Source organism: Myxine glutinosa, chromosome 7 (genome assembly GCF_964187855.1).
Source record: "Myxine glutinosa chromosome 7, kmMyxGlut1.1, whole genome shotgun sequence".
Classification (NCBI taxonomy): Eukaryota; Metazoa; Chordata; class Myxini; order Myxiniformes; family Myxinidae; genus Myxine; species Myxine glutinosa.
The window spans coordinates 12896907-12913804 of record NC_136267.1 but is presented as its reverse complement, the minus strand read 5'-3'; the positions used below and the strand labels follow the sequence as shown (position 1 = coordinate 12913804).

At 45.4% G+C, this 16898-nt stretch overlaps 1 protein-coding gene across 1 annotated transcript in view; it reads right to left on the bottom strand.

The window, feature by feature from the left end:
- Positions 1 to 1039: 1039 nt before the first annotated feature.
- The window catches only part of LOC137413105 (rap guanine nucleotide exchange factor 4-like), a 291223-nt gene continuing 275364 nt past the window's right edge, over positions 1040 to 16898 (bottom strand). The window contains exons 15-17 of the mRNA XM_078782642.1: positions 4239 to 4303; positions 4069 to 4123; positions 1040 to 2101 (exon numbers count right to left, since the gene is read on the bottom strand). Coding sequence (XP_078638768.1) covers positions 1974 to 2101; positions 4069 to 4123; positions 4239 to 4303 — 248 coding nt within the window. The 3' untranslated portion in view covers positions 1040 to 1973. The remainder of the gene's footprint in view (positions 2102 to 4068; positions 4124 to 4238; positions 4304 to 16898) is intronic.

Genomic DNA, 16898 nt, shown 5'->3' with positions numbered 1-16898 from the left:
TGGCCTCAACAGCGTGAAGCTGAGCAAGGTGTGAGGCAGGAGCACCAGCCCAGAGGGGGGAACAGTATTCCATTGAGCTGCGGATGAAAGCCTTGTATGTGGTGAGGAGCTCAGGTGTGCCAAGGAAGGACTTCGCACGACGGAGGATGCCCAGTCTGCGACTGGCTTTGGAGGCCAGCTTGGAAATGTGGTTTTCCCAAGAAAGTGTGAATAAACCAAGCATTAGCACTTCTTCCTCTTCTTCAATCTCACAAAGAGGTTTTCAGAACTGGCAGATTCGTGATTAAACAAACGATTTTACATTGTAGATGTTTGGTTCCTGTGTTTATGGCGTTTGTCTCTCCGTATGTATGTATCTCACATATTTATCCTACATATTGGGTGAGTTTTATACCCACAATTACTCTTCTGAAAGGAAGAATGTAATGAATGCTATTTGGCTTTGCCAGTTGTGTTTCTTTCAACACCCTTTTGGGAAAGTTCATATATTACGTCATATACCTGGTTGGGGCAAATTATCACACTTAATGATTGGGGGGGGGGGGGGGTAACTGAAATTATGACAACAGGGTGATGATATATGATGGGGGGTGCGTGCATGCCCCCCAGTTCATATATAATTAAAACTTTGATTCAGGGCTCTTCAAACATTGAAGCATTTCCTATGACTGCCTCCAACCACCCTGAGCCTGGTGTTCGCTCAACCATTAGGGTGGAGGGCCTGGGATCCCAGGGTCCTGAGTTTGAATCCCGGTCAGCTGTTGAATTAACACCAGATGGGGTTGACTCACCTGTCATCCTTCCCAGGTGGGCAAAATGAGCACCAACCCACTGGATCCTCTCTCAAGGAGGTTGGTGGCAGGATTTGCACTCCGGCCGCTGTAACACACCTCATTCCGGAACACACATGTTGGTGTGTGTCGGGATGGTGATGAGGTCACTTTGATAGTGTTGACTAACTGACCAACATACAGAATAAACCAGCGTCTCAATGTAATATATTCGTTTCCATGGTGACAAAGAGCTTAGAGACGAAGAGTACTTGAAAATAATTTAATATATTATTTGCTAACTGGTATCTCCACCCAGGTCATTCTATCCTCTTAAACTAGAGTATCAAACAAGCCCGGCTACGCTGCTGTTAGACTTTCGGTCTTGTTTTTTAATGCCATGAACAAACTTTGGTACATCATGGATCATTGGACCATGGTTGTGGTCAAGTTTCTTTGGGGGTGGGGGGCAAAATGATGGGCAAAATGATGCCACTGAGTTTTAAGTGTCAGTACTTATGCATCATTTAATTGGGAATTCTTGCGAAGAAAAGTATTAATTAGATGCTCACTTTCTGAACATTATGTCTGATTCAAGGGAAATCAGTGTGTGGTTATAAGAGGACACACTGACTTAGCTTCTCAAAACTGATTTGGCATCTAGGTGTCCCTTATAGCATGAATACCTGACTCAAGAGCTAAGCTACAAAAGGCGGAAAGGCCTCTGAGTTTGAGACAATACACAAGAGCACAGCAATAGTCTGCTTGTGCGAAAATGTGTCCTGTAATTGCCATGTAGCACCAGAAAGGTAGGCCTGGAGCTCAGCCTGGCATAAAGTCACAAGCTATTTAGGTTAGTCACAAGCACCTACCTCTGTCGATTTCAAAAATGTATAAATTAGTGCTTTAGAAAAAAATAACAAACTTTCTGCGATTCACTCTGGATGTCCAGCCAAAAGAAAAGAATGTGCTTAGAAACCAAAACTGTTATTGGATTTTAGCAGGCCAAAATGTCCCAGAGATGATTTGTGACAGGCAAGTTGATCATGTCGAGTCTCCTCGGGCAATTGCCTTTCTATGGCTGGTGCACACAGGTAAGTGTGTGGTGTAGACGGGATCACCACTCCTCTCCGTCAAACCAGTCGTCACAAAGCCCGTCACAACTGCCAAACCACAAAGTTTGATCAAAGGTTTCGATGGTGATTAGATACGTCGAGGTTCTAGTTTGTTGGACAGTTGTGAAAGTGCTCGTTGGTTGTCGATGACGTGAAGCTGGCGCACGTAACTGCGCACCTCAGGTTCATTTTTAGCCACAAGTGACTGGTCTGGGTCTGGTGGTGAGAAAAAAACAAACAGGATAAAATGTTTAAACAACATCGGGTCAACAACTTAAAGGTCATTTCAATGTAAACTTGCAAAGCTTGTGCAAAACTAGCAAGAATGTGACAATGTTCCATGAACAAAAATTCCAAAATGCAGGGTGACTTTTTGCAGGCAGCGCGTCAACATCTCTTGTCATCCCCCATCCTGACCCATGATCTTTATTACCCTCCCCACCAATAACCCTTCCTAACCCAAGTATTTTACTTGCTGAGTTCAGTGTTTCCCCTCCATATCCCTCTTCCATTCTTGTTCATTTACTACATTGTTGGTTGTGCCCAGATGTTATGCCGCTACCCTGCTGTCAATTCAAACGTGCTCTTCCAAGAGGGGCAGAGGCAGAGAAAAGGGGCAGAGAAACGGCTCCTTTATATAGTATGTGCCATGTCGCAAACGATCGAAAAGAATGGATATTCTTGGGTAAAATGCCAGGGGCATAGAAAAGGCCCCTTTGTATGGTTTGTGCCATGTGGAAAAGTATAGAAAAGAAGGGACATTCCATAGCTTGCAGAAAATGCCAAACAATAGAAAATAAGGGACATTCAAAAAAATATTGTGTGCATGCTGCACTACCCTTGTGTTCTAAGGAAGAACCAAGTAATGCTCCAGAAAAGTTAATGTAAAGGGGCGCCAATTTGATTCATACACTTGCACGAATCAGCACTCAAGCAGGCACTCCATTGTTGTTGTTGTTGTTTTCTGTTTCGTATGCAGCCTGTGGCTGCTGGTTGCATCATTTTTCAGGAAGCACGTTTGTTCCGCCGATGAAGGTGCCCCAAGTACCAATGAGCTGGTACTCAATTTGCCGATCTTTGAAAGATGGCCGGCTGAGTCAACCCCCCCCCCCCCCCCCCACCGCTCCTGCCGGCATTAATTCAACAATTTACCGGGATTCAAACTCAGGATCTTATGATCCTAAGCCAGCACCCTATCGTTAAGCCAACACCAGGCTCAGCACTCCATTTGCAACCGTTGATAAGGAAAGGCTGGCTTGGCAAGCACTAGTTATCTGCTTGGTAACTGAACACACCCGTGTTGCAATGCCAGGAACTAGCACCATTTCGTGTGATCCTGCAATTGTAGCCTGGGGTGTTCCATTTCCAATAAGCTTGCTATCACTTGCCAAGCCAGTCATTCCTTATCAACTGTTCAGATTGAACTGAGTGCTTGCTTGGGTTCTTAAGCCACTTGTCGAGCTCTCTGCAAGCTGCTTGGTAATGGAGCACACCAATGCAGTGGCCGTTCATTGATGGTGACACCACTGTATTTTCACACTACTAGGCCTTGACAAGTCTGGCTAATTACATACAAAAAGCATTATTTATTATACAAATAATTGTTTATCCATTAATGTGCCCGGTGTATTGCCCAGACCGCTGGCTCAATCCTTCATGAAAAAGATCCGGCTTGCATAAAGTTACATGAAGCAAAAACATGGCTACTGCATATGTGCATATCTAATACATCATGGTTGTACAGCTTGGAAAATTCAAATTGTGAATATAAGACTTCTGAACATGTCTTAGGCTTACCAGCTAACCAACATGATGGATGCACGATTTCCTACAGAACCACTGTGGGTGGAGTCAACCCAGCTTTTCAACCAATGGGTTTGAAGGCTTCTTAGGCATGCAGCTTCATTACGTTTTTGATGTGTGTGTGTGTGTGTGTATGTGTGTGTGTGTGTTTCTGTCTTTAGCAGATAAGTTTCAAAGAAATGCAAAAATCATACCCAAAACAGGAGATGGGCATCTGTGCTCGAAATGATCATCTCCTATACAAACTATTTTCTATATTATTAATTTATTTTAAGGCATTTCACATTCATTAGTTGAGATTTTTTAAACACAACCCAGAAATTGAGTTAAGAAAAGTTAATAGTCTTTAACTAATGGTAAAATTATGGTGGTCTACTCACTGAATGGGTCACCCCGGCAGAAACGCACAGTTCCCACAGTATTGGCAATCATGTTCTGAAACATATGAGGGCAAAGCAAGGGGGATTTTTGTCAGTCATGATAATGAAATACACACCATTAATATGCATTTGTTCGTGCAAACAAAATAAAGAGTTGACAAAGGACATACCATCTTTTCAAAGTTCACCATGTTGGCAATAAACGTTTTGTTTCCTTCATGAGTGAATGTCATGTCTGGAAATGAGAATAACTTGTTCATTGAAAGCTCAGTAATGTGAATATTATGTACAAAGAAAATGCAACCGAGAATGCATCTCAAAATGCAAAGCCCGTCTGCATATGCTTTTTACTCAAACTAAACTTCACGCAAACAACAGTTTAAAAAAATTATACATTTTATTCATTTGTGATTAAATGCTTTTATTCAAAATGCAACAAATGTTACAAATGGTAAATGCAACAACAACTAAATGCTTTCTATATTTTCATAATAAAGGTTTGTTGAAGATTTGATGACAAAAGCTCAAATGGTAAAAAATGTTATGGTCTGGACACTGAAGCTCAATGGTAAGTAAATACAGAAACACAAAGCAATAAAAAACAAGTACAAAAAGTTTTAATTAAAACAAAAGCCGCGTCGATGTTACACAATGCCTAGATGCAGCTGTGCCTATAACGTCGATGTTATAGGCACAGGACATTCCTAATGATTCGATTACTTGATGTTATTTTTGTGCAAAGTGAAAATATATCTCGGCAATTTCCCATGTGTGGCGACGAATTTTTAATATATCTCGGCATTTTCCCGTCTGTTATTTCAGGCGGTGTATGACTGACCATGCCGCGATTAAAAATATATATATCTCGGCAATTTCCCGTGTGTGGCGACACGTGAACGAAGCTATGCTCCTCTCTCCACATTATTGTGACGACGTATAAATTAAATATTTCATCGTGACGATTGTCATCAAATGGACGAATTTTTAATATATCTCGGCATTTTCCCGTCTGTTATTTCGGGCGGTGTATGACTGACCATGCCGCGATTTAAACAAAATATATATATATATCTCGGCATTTTCCCGTCTGTTATTTCGGGCGGTGTATGACTGACCATGCCACGATTTAAAAAAAAAAATGTCAATGGACTTGAAGTTACAGGCCTTTGAGAATTCATTTCGTTCTATAAAGGGCAACTTTCATCGGATTTTCTTCCCGTTTTTTTTCAACCGAGTCTAAAACTATGTTAGCGACTGTGAAAAATGAAATGATATATCGAATTTGATTTAAAATAAAACTGTGTGAGAGAGGAAGACACCACGGGCCTACAAAACAGGCCTCAAAGCTATGCGAGTTAATAAAATGGTGGATATTTGTTTATACGAAGGCTCTCCCAGAATGGGTGGAGCTATGGTTCCCAGAATGGGTGGAGCTTTGAGGTTTTGTCTTCTCTGCAAGAACAAGAACAAGAAGAAGAAGAAGAACAACAACAGCAGAGGGCACTCTATGAGCAGCGTCTGCGACGCGGCTAAAAACGTGCCGTCTCGTGCTTGATGCGCCGTGGATGGGCTGATAGGGCCTATTTGTACGCACTGTGACGTTGCCTTTTGACATGTTGAACCAATTATCAATTAGTCGTCTCCATATTCTCATACTAAGGGTTTGTTGAGAATTTGACGAAAAAGCTCGAATGGTAAAAACGTCGTGGCCCGCACAGACAGTTAGTACAGTAGAAATTGACAATGACCTCGACATTTTCGATAATAACCATATTTGTGTTTCAAACACCTTATTCGGAGTTGAAATGGCCACAAACAATTCTCACAAATTCACTCATGGGGCAATACATTTTTTGGGAAAATTTCAAAATGGCTGCCAATGGGCCTTCATAATGTATAACTTCTGTTAAGTAAACACTTTATATGCACTAATTTATCAATGAAATTCGAGGCAAACAGAAACATACAATATATTGCGTCCCTGTACCAAGTTTGTGGCTAACATAATACTTGATTTAGAAAGCTGAACTTTAAAAAACGTTGTCCTGAATTTTTTAACAAGTGCATGCCGTACAAATCCCCACACATTTATGAATTTCTCATAATGGTGTCAATTGAAGTCAAATACAACACAACAACAGGCATTTTAAGGCTATTTTCCCTGCAAGAGCGGGGGTTAGCCTTGCGGTCCCCATGGCAATCTTCTCCATTTTGCCCTATTTTCTGCATCTCTCCTTGTTAACCCCCTTGCCGGCATTTCTTCTTCCACCATCTTTAACCAAGTCTTCCTCGGTCTTCCCCGTCCTCGACTTCCTTCTACATTCATGTACATCATTCTTCTCAACCCGTCACTTTCATCCTTCCTCAACACATGACCAAACCATCTCAAACTGTTTTTGTTTTTTGTTTTTTTTGTATAAAAGATCGAGGCTCGTGAAAGAGCGAACATTAATCACACAGAAAGACAAACCGACACATAAAACAAATAACATCGGGAGCGGTAGACAATATGGGGAGAGAGGGGGAAGGACACACACAACATTTGAGAGCAGGGACCGAGAGACATGGAGACATGGAGCTTTCCAGCCTTCGTTGCTGCTCTACGTTCATAACCCATGTCTTGCTCCCATAAATCATAACACTTCTCACACATGCAGCATACACCTTTCCCTTCAGCTTCAACGACACTCCCCTCCTCGTCAGCACGCCACTCAGTTCCCGAAACTTCTTCCATGCACATCTCACTGCAGCAAATGTTGCCGAGTCTGATCCACCTTCTCCATTCAGCATGTCTCCGAGGTAACAAAATGTTTTCACACTTTCCAGCTTCACGCCGTCTCCAAGATCCAACTCAACATTTCCCCCATCTGCAGCTCCCTCTGTGCACACCTTACACTTGAATGTAGGTGCCACACTGTTTAATGACCCTCTCAGACCACTACATTTTTGATGAACCCACTCAGGGCACATTGTACATTGAATGGAGTTCACTCCGACACCCTTCGTGCACACAGCACACGGCCACTTCCCAGTTCTTTCCACCTCACCAAATGCTTTGCCACGTGCCATCACCTTCGTCTTTCCGATATTCACCTTCAGACCTTTTGTCTCCATACATTCCTTCCACTTGTTCATCTTCTCCTTCAGTCCATTCGTACTCTCCCCAATCAACACCAGATCATCTGCATACAACAACTCCCACGGTAAACCCTCCTTTACGTTCCGAGCCAGCACCTCCATCACAGCTACAAATAGTAGTGGACTTAGTACCGACCCCTGATGCACTCCCACCTTCACCTCAACTCACCACTGTTCCCGTCCTTCGTCCTTACAGCTGTGTGCGTCTTTCGTACATTGCCATCACTACTCTGATCAACTATTCCTCCACTCCTAACTTCCTCAATGCCCATGTCACTACTTCGCGTGGAACCCTATCGAATGCTTTCTCCAGATGAACAAACCCAAGAAACAGCTTCTTCCTCTTCTCCATGCACTTCTCCTGCAACTTCCTTCTCCTGCAAATAAAAATCACGCCTGTCGTTCGTCTTCCTGACATAAATCCAAACTGCATTTCGTCGATCTTCACTTTCTTCCTTATCCTCTTTTCCAACACCCTTTCCAATACCTTCATTCCATGCTCCAATAACTTTATTGAAGTAAAATGTATGGATCATTAATGTTTCACCCTCTAGACAAGTACACCCTAAGTTATAATGTATAGCACACCCTGAATTATAAAACACAAGTATAAAGCCCTTCAAAAATGATGGGTTGGAACAGTTTTTGACGGTACAGCCGCTTTTCGATCCTTTCAGTATCCGGGATCTTTTGGGTCTTTGGGGTCTTTTATATATTTGTGGTCTTTTACGTCTTTGTGGTCTTTTACGTCTTTGTGGTCTTTAAGAGTCTTTGGGATATTTTGGGTCTTTTGAGTCTTTGGGGTCTTTAACAGTCTTCAGGGTCTTCAGGGTATTTTGGGTGTTTGTGGCCCATTGGAGCTTCATGGTCTTTTCGGTCTTTTGGGTGTTTTGTGTCTTTGGGGTATTTTGGGTCTTCAGAGCCCTTGGGGGTCTTCAGGGCCTTTAACAGTCTTCAGGGTCTTCATGGTATTTTGGGTGTTTGGGGCCCATTGGATCTTCCTGGTCTTTTGGGTGATTTGGGTCTTTTGGGTCTTCAGAGCCCTTGGGGGTATTCTGGGTCCTTGGGGTCTTTTGTATCCTCAGGGTATTTTGGGTCGTTGGAGTCTTTTGGGTCTTTCTTTGGGATATTTTGGGTCTTTCTTTGGGATATTTTGGGTCTTTCTTTGGGATATTTTGGGTCTTTCTTTGGGATATTTTGGGTCTTTCTTTGGGATATTTTGGGTCTTTTCAGTCTTTTGGGTCTTTGGGGTATTTTGGGTGTTCAGAGTCCTTGGGAGTCTTCTGTGTCTTTGGGGTCTGTTGGGTCCTCTGGGTTGTTTGGGTCCTCTGGGTCGGTGGGTCCTCAGGGTTGCTTGGGTCTTTTGGATCCTCATGGTCTTTTGGATCCTCAGAGTCTTTTGGGTCTTCATGGTCTTAACGGGTCTTTTGGGTCTTCATGGTACGTTTGGATCTTTAACAGTCTTCAGGGTCTTTTGGGTCTTCAGGGTATTTTGGGTGTTGGAGGTCTTTTGGGTCTACGTGGTATTTTGGATCTTCAGTGTCCTTGGGGGTCTTCCAATTCATTGGGGTATTTTGGGTCTTCTGGGTCATTTGGGTGCTCAAGGTTGTTTGGGTCTTTTGGATACTCGGGGTCTTTCGGATCCTCGGCTCTTTTGGGTCTTCAAGGACTTTTGGGTCTTTGGGGTCCATTGGGTTTCAGGATCTTTTCAGTATTTTGGGTATTTCTGATCATCGTGGTTTTGGGGGTCTTTTGGGTCTAACAGTCTTCAGGGTATTTTGGATGTTTGGGGTCCATTGGGTCTTTAGGGTCTTTTGGATCTTCAGAGTCCTTGGGGGGTCTTCTGAGTCCGTGGGGTATTTTGGGTCCTCTTTGTCATTTGGGTCCTCTTTGTCATTTGGGTCCTCAGGGTTGTTTGGGTCTTTTGGATTATTGGGGACTTTTGGATCCTTGGGGTCTTTTCGGTCTTCAGGGTATTTTGGGTCTTTGGGGTCCATTGGTTCTTCAGGGTCTTTTCAGTAGTTCGGGTCCTTGAGGTCTTCTGGGTCCTTGAGATCTTCTACCCAGAAGGACTTCATGGTCTTTTGTGTCTTTAACAGTCCACAGGGTATTATGGGTCTTCCGGTATTTTGGGTGTTTGGGGTCCATTGAGTCTTCTGGGTCCTTTTGGGTTCTCAGAGTTGTTAGGGTTAGACCTTTTAACTGGTGGACACACAGTCGTGTTCAAAGATTGCCCATTAACCCCCCCCCCCCTCCCTCCCACTCAAATCCCTCTTGAAGCACGACTTAAAGCCTTTAAACCCTACCATTATGGAGGGACACACAAATCTCGTTTTTTCATTTCTGTTACTCACAATTCTATCTCACTCTTTTTTTTTTTTTTACACACACACACACACACACACACACACACACACACACACACACACACACACACACACACACACACACACACACACACACACACACACACACAAAATTAATTGTACAGTATCGGTTGTTCCTAAACTTAAATATAAATAATTTAAAGGATTGATTTTAAATGATGTTAATTTCACAACATCCCATATTCAACTTTATTTAAATTGTAAATCTCAAAACATAGTTCCTCGACCTAAAGTTACAACCTTAATTAAGAACCTACCTAAAGTCAGCAATTGACTAGTTTCCCGACTGCACGGATCATCAGCTGGGCACCATTCCCCCTCGAGGTTTAAATCCTTTCAGCCCAGGACCTCTCCAAACGACGGATCCACAACCTCCATCATGGATCCACAACCTCAGTTGCGTCCAGGCAGTCAGTCAACCCATCAATGCACCAACATATTGCATCGCACATTTGCTACAGGTCAATAGGTAAACTATATTTGAGGTTTTACATGTAATTAATTCTTTTAACTTGTAACATCTAGCCGTTACTGTACAATTAATTATATTGTTTGTGGTTTTCATGCTTTGAAAAGTAGTTTAACAAACATAAAATATCTATATCTATCTATCTATTCACACACACACGCACACACACACACACACACACACACACACACACACACACACACACACACACACACACACACACACACACGCAGTTTTATGTGGTAGATATACATTTTCCAAACTGCAATCCCACAACAATGATTCCATATAACATTAACCGGTACACCATTGACAGATTAAATGAAAAGTTACACTGAAAAAGTTTTCATCCAATTTTACGCAATTGTTCATCACACCATTAAATGTGTGCATAACCCCTCAAAATAATGTATTGTCAATTGAGGCGCAAAGCGCCCCTCCCTTTATATGGGATCGTTTCCCTATATGCAGCTTTAACGTGGGGGAATGAAAATTCGTCTCTCGGCTTCTGACGGACGAAATCGGCTGCAAATTTCAGAAGTAAATGCTTTGTACGTCGAGGTAATATGTACGAAATGTCAGCAACATCCGTTTACGCATTCTGGAGTTTTATTTAGAAAACCCTCGAATTCACGTTGGTGTCTGTCATCAACGTCCGTCCATCCTCCCGAAATGTGTTGGCGCTCACATCTCAAAGACTATACATTGAAACTGGCTGAATCTTGGAATATAAATCGGCCAATACGACCAATGAATGGCTTTGGAAACAAATTCCACCTAAGCACCATAGTTTTTGCTTCTCTATTTATATCCTTGTAACAATCATGACAATGCATATATACACACCTTATACCCCTTTAATATCGTTACGGTTCTCCGCCGCCCTTCTTACCCTTACCAAGGGGGGATTAAGCCCCTTGTTCTTTCTGGGCTTGGCGGAACCGAGAGACTTGAAACGCCTCTTCCGGGCAAACGCAAGGTAGGGTTTCGGGACCAAGTCTCGCTCGTACCTAAATCCCTGCGCCACCACGGAAGCGGGGAAGCAAGCCTCGCACGAGTCACGTGCGATTTGGGTACACCGAGCGGATTTGAGTACCACGTGGTCCGTGCAGTTTTCTAGTAGTGGAACCCGATTCGAGCGATTCTACTCGTACCACGCTTAGTCAATAAGGAAATCACAAGAACGATCGAATGGAAGGAAGAACACAGGTTTAATTATTATTCCCACGTATGTACAATGATCGGTAGATGCAGAGATACAGAGCAGCACTTAAACAGTCTTATTCTTAACAACCAGACTCGGGCCCGTCCCACTCACACAGGGAATTTGCAGGCAGGATGCTGTTCAGGCCAAACGCGCCGACTTGGTCGTCCAGGAACGGCCCCATCCGGCTTTCCACGGTCCCAGCACGTCCCGGGAAGAAGACACGCAGGCGGTGGAAGGATCCTCGTAGCGCGTCTCCCGAACAAAAGGTAACCGATGAAGTAGGAAGGAAAACGTACGCGTCTCTCAGCGCGGCTGGCGGTTACACAGCGCATTATCACTCGCGTAACTCAATGCACTATACGCGGCTCGGCTTCAAGCTCAACCGAGCGTCGCTTTCATATGAGCACGTATCCTGGTTCATGCGCGTCTTTCTCCACTCAGTCCTCGTACCTCAATTGCAGCTCGAACTCCACTGCTCACCGTGCACGTGTTCTCATGGGGGCTTTGCGCGACGGGTTATCTCGGTACGCCCTGAACCTTCTCAAACCCTCTCGAACCTTCCAACCATGCCCTGTGACGCAGTGCTGCTGCCACACCCTGTGAGCCCTGATTGGCGGCTCGCGCTTACCGTCAGCTCCTCTGCCGCCCTCATTCGGTCCTGCCCCGACCCTCCGAGGCCTGCCTCATGTTAATTCGCGCCAAAAGAACCAAAGGCAGCACAAAGAGGCATGAGGCATTGAAGGCGGGATCAGTCAATAGAAGTAGGAGAAGGACCTATTCTCCTTACTACTCAACACAGAACTAACATAGGAAAAGGACTAAGCTCACAAATACTAAGCTACACTATCGCGAGGCTACATGTTGTTTGTGTGACTAACTATGAGGGGGAAATTTAACCTTTATTATACTGACTTACCAAAACTCAAAACCGCAACACTACCCTTCTCCCTCGTCAGACTCGTCCCCGAGTCGAACCTACAAAATTTGGAACAACCGGTTTTGAGAAAGATCTGGGAATTAACTTTTACTTTTACATGTGACATATAGATGTGGTTCCCCTGAACATTTACTCTAACCCGTGTATGCGACAGTTTTAAAACACTAAATATGTCCCACCTATTGCGTTGAGTCGCTACTCTAACAGAATCATGCCCACAATTAACCGAATCCGGAATTTGTCAAACTACACATATAGCCGGTGGGCAGCATTTTATATACAAGCACAAAAACTTGACCTTATTTACAGTTCCATGACCCAGGACCTGTCCTTTTTGAAAAGAAGATTGGAGGGGAGAGAAAGCACAGCAAAGCACAAAAACACACTCATAAATAATTCACATTTCATTTGCTGCTTGCTTCTTGCATCTTCTGTGTGCATATATCAAACCGGCAAGCCCCGTGACTGGCATACAGGCCATTCCTGCTCTTCAGGGCTAAATAAACTTACAAATCTTCTCGTCCCTAGCACACCATAATAAAAACACACAAAGAATTCGTTTTATTTCATTGCCAAGCAGGGCCAACTGTAGGTGGTCCGACTGCGTGACATTTATGCCTCTCAAACAAGTGGTCTGAAGATGCAAGGTGAGTTTGTAGCAAGGTGCTGCACAGTAGAGATGTAAGGCCACAAAACCTGTGGTCCATAAGTGTATAATGTGCAGCAAAGTGTTTGTGGAGGAAAGGTGCTGCACGGGTGCAGCAAAGTTATAACAAAAGTATATGGCAGCAAAGTGCGGTACAGTTTGGCTGCACAGATGTAGCAAAGTGCAGCAGGGATGCTGCACAGGTTGCAGCAGGAATGCTGCACAGGGTGATGGTGCTGCACAGTTCCACCTCCAAAATGGTCCTGGGGTGGGGGGGAGAGACAAAGCACGACCAGCAAAGCGGAAAGGGCACAAAGGTACACAGCAAAACAAGGTAATGCAGCATGAGGGGTGCGGAAGAGCGAGCAGAGCTAGCTCGTCCCTAACCGTCCGTGCTCCCCAACGTCGGCTTACATTAACCTAGCCCTTCCTGGTATTTACAAATTCGTCTCTACGACCTGTCTCCCATATCCCCCTCTAAACCAAATTTGTCTCCAAATCCCTCCCAGGAAGGAAGGAATGGAACAAACACAATGTCCCATTACGTCATGATGCGTCTTACTTACGCAATCAGTTCACTTGCCATGGTGTGGAGCTTCGTCCTCCTTGGTGAATGGCTGTGGATGGCCATTCCTTGGTGAATAGGTCCGGGATTCATTCCGGTCGCCCGGTCGGCCCGGAGGTGGGGGTGCGGGGCCGGGCCTGTCACGGAACGTCAAAACAAACGGCCTGCCGGGGCCGCCCAAAAGTCGGGCGTGAGGGGCGCGTCCACTAATGGAACGCCTCTCGCTTCCCAGATCGAGGGCCACGTGGTCAGGAGAACCTCGTCCCTTCTGGTTGCCCTGCCGTCCCACCGGGAGCGCTGGCAGGGTGTACTTCAAACTAAGCTTAAGTGTCAAGTGTTAAGTTCCTCCTTGCCCTCGCAAGGGAAAGGCTAGGGTCAAGCTCTTCCAAATTTCCAAACACTAGAAATCGGACGTCTCAAATTAATTAACTAATTTGTTAATATACACAAAGAATTAAGTTAAGCACCCCTACACAACGAATTAAGGTAAGCACCCCCTAATATATATTCTATGTGTATATGTATACATTGGCATATATTCTAAGGTATGTGAGATCAAATAATGATTGGTATGACATTAGCAATTATCCATTGATGAAATTGAGTGATCAAAGTGAAAAAAAGTGATTGGTTGAGTCAGTGAGCCGATCACGTGGGTCCTACACACGTTATTGACGCAAAGATCGCTAGAGGTCTTCTCAGAACAATGACTGTACGTTAGAAAACATAAACGTCATCCACACTGTCCGTGATGGACCTATAGCTCCATACTTAAATTGAGGTGAAAATATGCCTAAAATTCCCAAAAAATTTCACCTTAAATTATTCAGAATAAAATATTGAAAACGGCATGATTGTTATGTTTTTATGTGACCATAATATCACTTCTCCAGAAAATATAGCAATATCATGGGTATATTACACTGTTTTGACGACAACAAACTTGTAATGTGCGAGGTTGTACAAAAACGGGGGGGGGTGCTTAACTTAATTCTTTGTGTATACATCTCAGTCGCCCGCGACCTCTCTAGCGCGGGCGTCGAACCAGTTCATTTCCGGGCGACCGGGCCGAGTATCGGCTCGGCCGTGGCCGAAGCCGTTGATTCCGCCGTAGCACGCTAACGCGTAGGCTCACGCGTCCCTGGTCCGCCGGGGCTCCGCGGGTGTCCTACCGTGCCCACGTCGCCATGCTCCCTGAATAAGAGAGTCAGACGTGGTGCCCGGGGATGGAGTTCGCTGTCTAAACATGGTAGCGCTAGGCCAGTGGGACCGCCGGGACCCACGTGCACTCACAAGTTGTTCTGCGCGTGGGCGGCAGTATCAGACCGGGGCGCCCAAACGCTCCCCGGCTAAAGTTCATCCTGAAAGCGCCCACATTGTGCGGATAAACCAAGTCAAGGGCCACGTGGTCAGGAGAACCTCGTCCCTTCCGGTCACACTTTGCCTATCGGCCGGCCTCGAAGACCGAAATTGTGACGGTGTCACCCGAAAAATGCGCGCCTGTGTCGTTGGAGGTATTGACTTATATAGGGTTGGTTTTCTAAGGCTTATATCAAAATATTAACTTATATCAAATGTCTTTTAAGATGAAAGCGCGATGACGTCACCACGTCACGCGGCACGAATGCGCACCTGTGTCGTTGGAGGTATTGACTTCTATAGGGTTGGCTTTCTAAGGCTTATATCAAAATATTAACTTATATCAAATGTCTTTTAAGATGAAAGCGCGATGACGTCACCACGTCACGCGGCACGAATGCGCGCCTGTGTCGTTGGAGGTATTGACTTATATAGGGTTGGTTTTCTAAGGCTGTAGGCCGCACCTCATTTTGTCGAATAAAGTGGTATTCGGGTGGTTCCGGTATTTGGGACCGCAGGGACGGAAAGTGCAGGTACGGGGTGCTTGGCACTCCCCAGCCGGCCCGCTCTGAAGGTTCGGATCGGGACACCGGGATTCATTCCGGTCGCCCGGTCGGCCCGGAGGTGGGGGTGCGGGGCCTGTCACGGAACGTCAAAACAAACGGCCTGCCGGGGCCGCCCAAAAGTCGGGCGTGAGGGGCGCGTCCACTAATGGAACGCCTCTCGCTTCCCAGATCGAGGGCCACGTGGTCAGGAGAACCTCGTCCCTTCTGGTTGCCCTGCCGTCCCACCGGGAGCGCTGGCAGGGTGTACTTCAAACTAAGCTTAAATGTCAAGTGTTAAGTTCCTCCTTGCCCTCGCAAGGGAAAGGCTAGGGTCAAGCTCTTCCAAATTTCCAAACACTAGAAATCGGACGTCTCAAATTAATTAACTAATTTGTTCATACATCTCAGTCGCCCGCGACCTCTCTAGCGCGGGCGTCGAACCGGTTCATTTCCGGGCGACCGGGCCGAGTATCGGCTCGGCCGTGGCCGAAGCCGTTGATTCTGCCGTAGCACGCTAACACGTAGGCTCGCGCGTCCCTGGTCCTCCGGGGCTCCGCGGGTGTCCTACCGTGCCCACGTCGCCATGCTCCCTGAATAAGAGAGTCAGACATGGTGCCCGGGGACGGAGTTCGCTGTCTAAACATGGTAGCGCTAGGCCAGTGGGACCGCCGGGACCCACGTACACTCACAAGTTGTTCTGCGCGTGGGCGGCAGTATCAGACCGGGGCGCCCAAACGCTCCCCGGCTAAAGTTCATCCTGAAAGCGCCCACATTGTGCGGACAAACCAAGTCAAGGGCCACGTGGTCAGGAGAACCTCCTATCGGCCGGCCTCAAAGACCGAAATTGTGACGGTGTCACCGTCACAATTTCGGTCTTCGAGGCCGGCCGATAGGCACAGTGTGACCGGAAGGGACGAGGTTCTCCTGACCACGTGGCCCTTGACTTGGTTTGTCCGCACAATGTGGGCGCTTTCAGGATGAACTTTAGCCAGGGAGCGTTAGGGCACCCCGGTCTGATACTGCCGCCCACGCGCAGAACAACTTGTGAGTGCACGTGGGTCCCGGCGGTCCCACTGGCCTAGCGCTACCATGTTTAGACAGCGAACTCCGTCCCCGGGCACCCCGTCTGACTCTCTTATTCAGGGAGCATGGCGACAATGAATCCCGGAAGGACCTATTCTCCTTACTCTACTCAACGCAGAACTAACATTGGAAAAGGACTAAGCTCACAAATACTAAGAGTTAACTACACTATCGCGATGTTGTTTTTGTGACTAACTATGAGGGGGAAATTTAACCTTTATTACACTGACTGTTACCAAAACTCAAAACCGCAACAATCTATTATTACAAAGACCTAATTTGCTTGCCCAATGGCCTAATGGATAAGGCATCAGTCTCCAGAGCTGGGGGTTGTGGGTTCAAATCCCATCTGGGTCAAATAAAACAAATTTCCCCTTACTATTTAAGATCTTTTATATATCGTCTTGAATAAAGTCTTATACACTGAACAAATGCAATTTGTTCGTATTTAAAACTTAATTATTCTTGAACCTGATTTTCAGCATCATTATAGC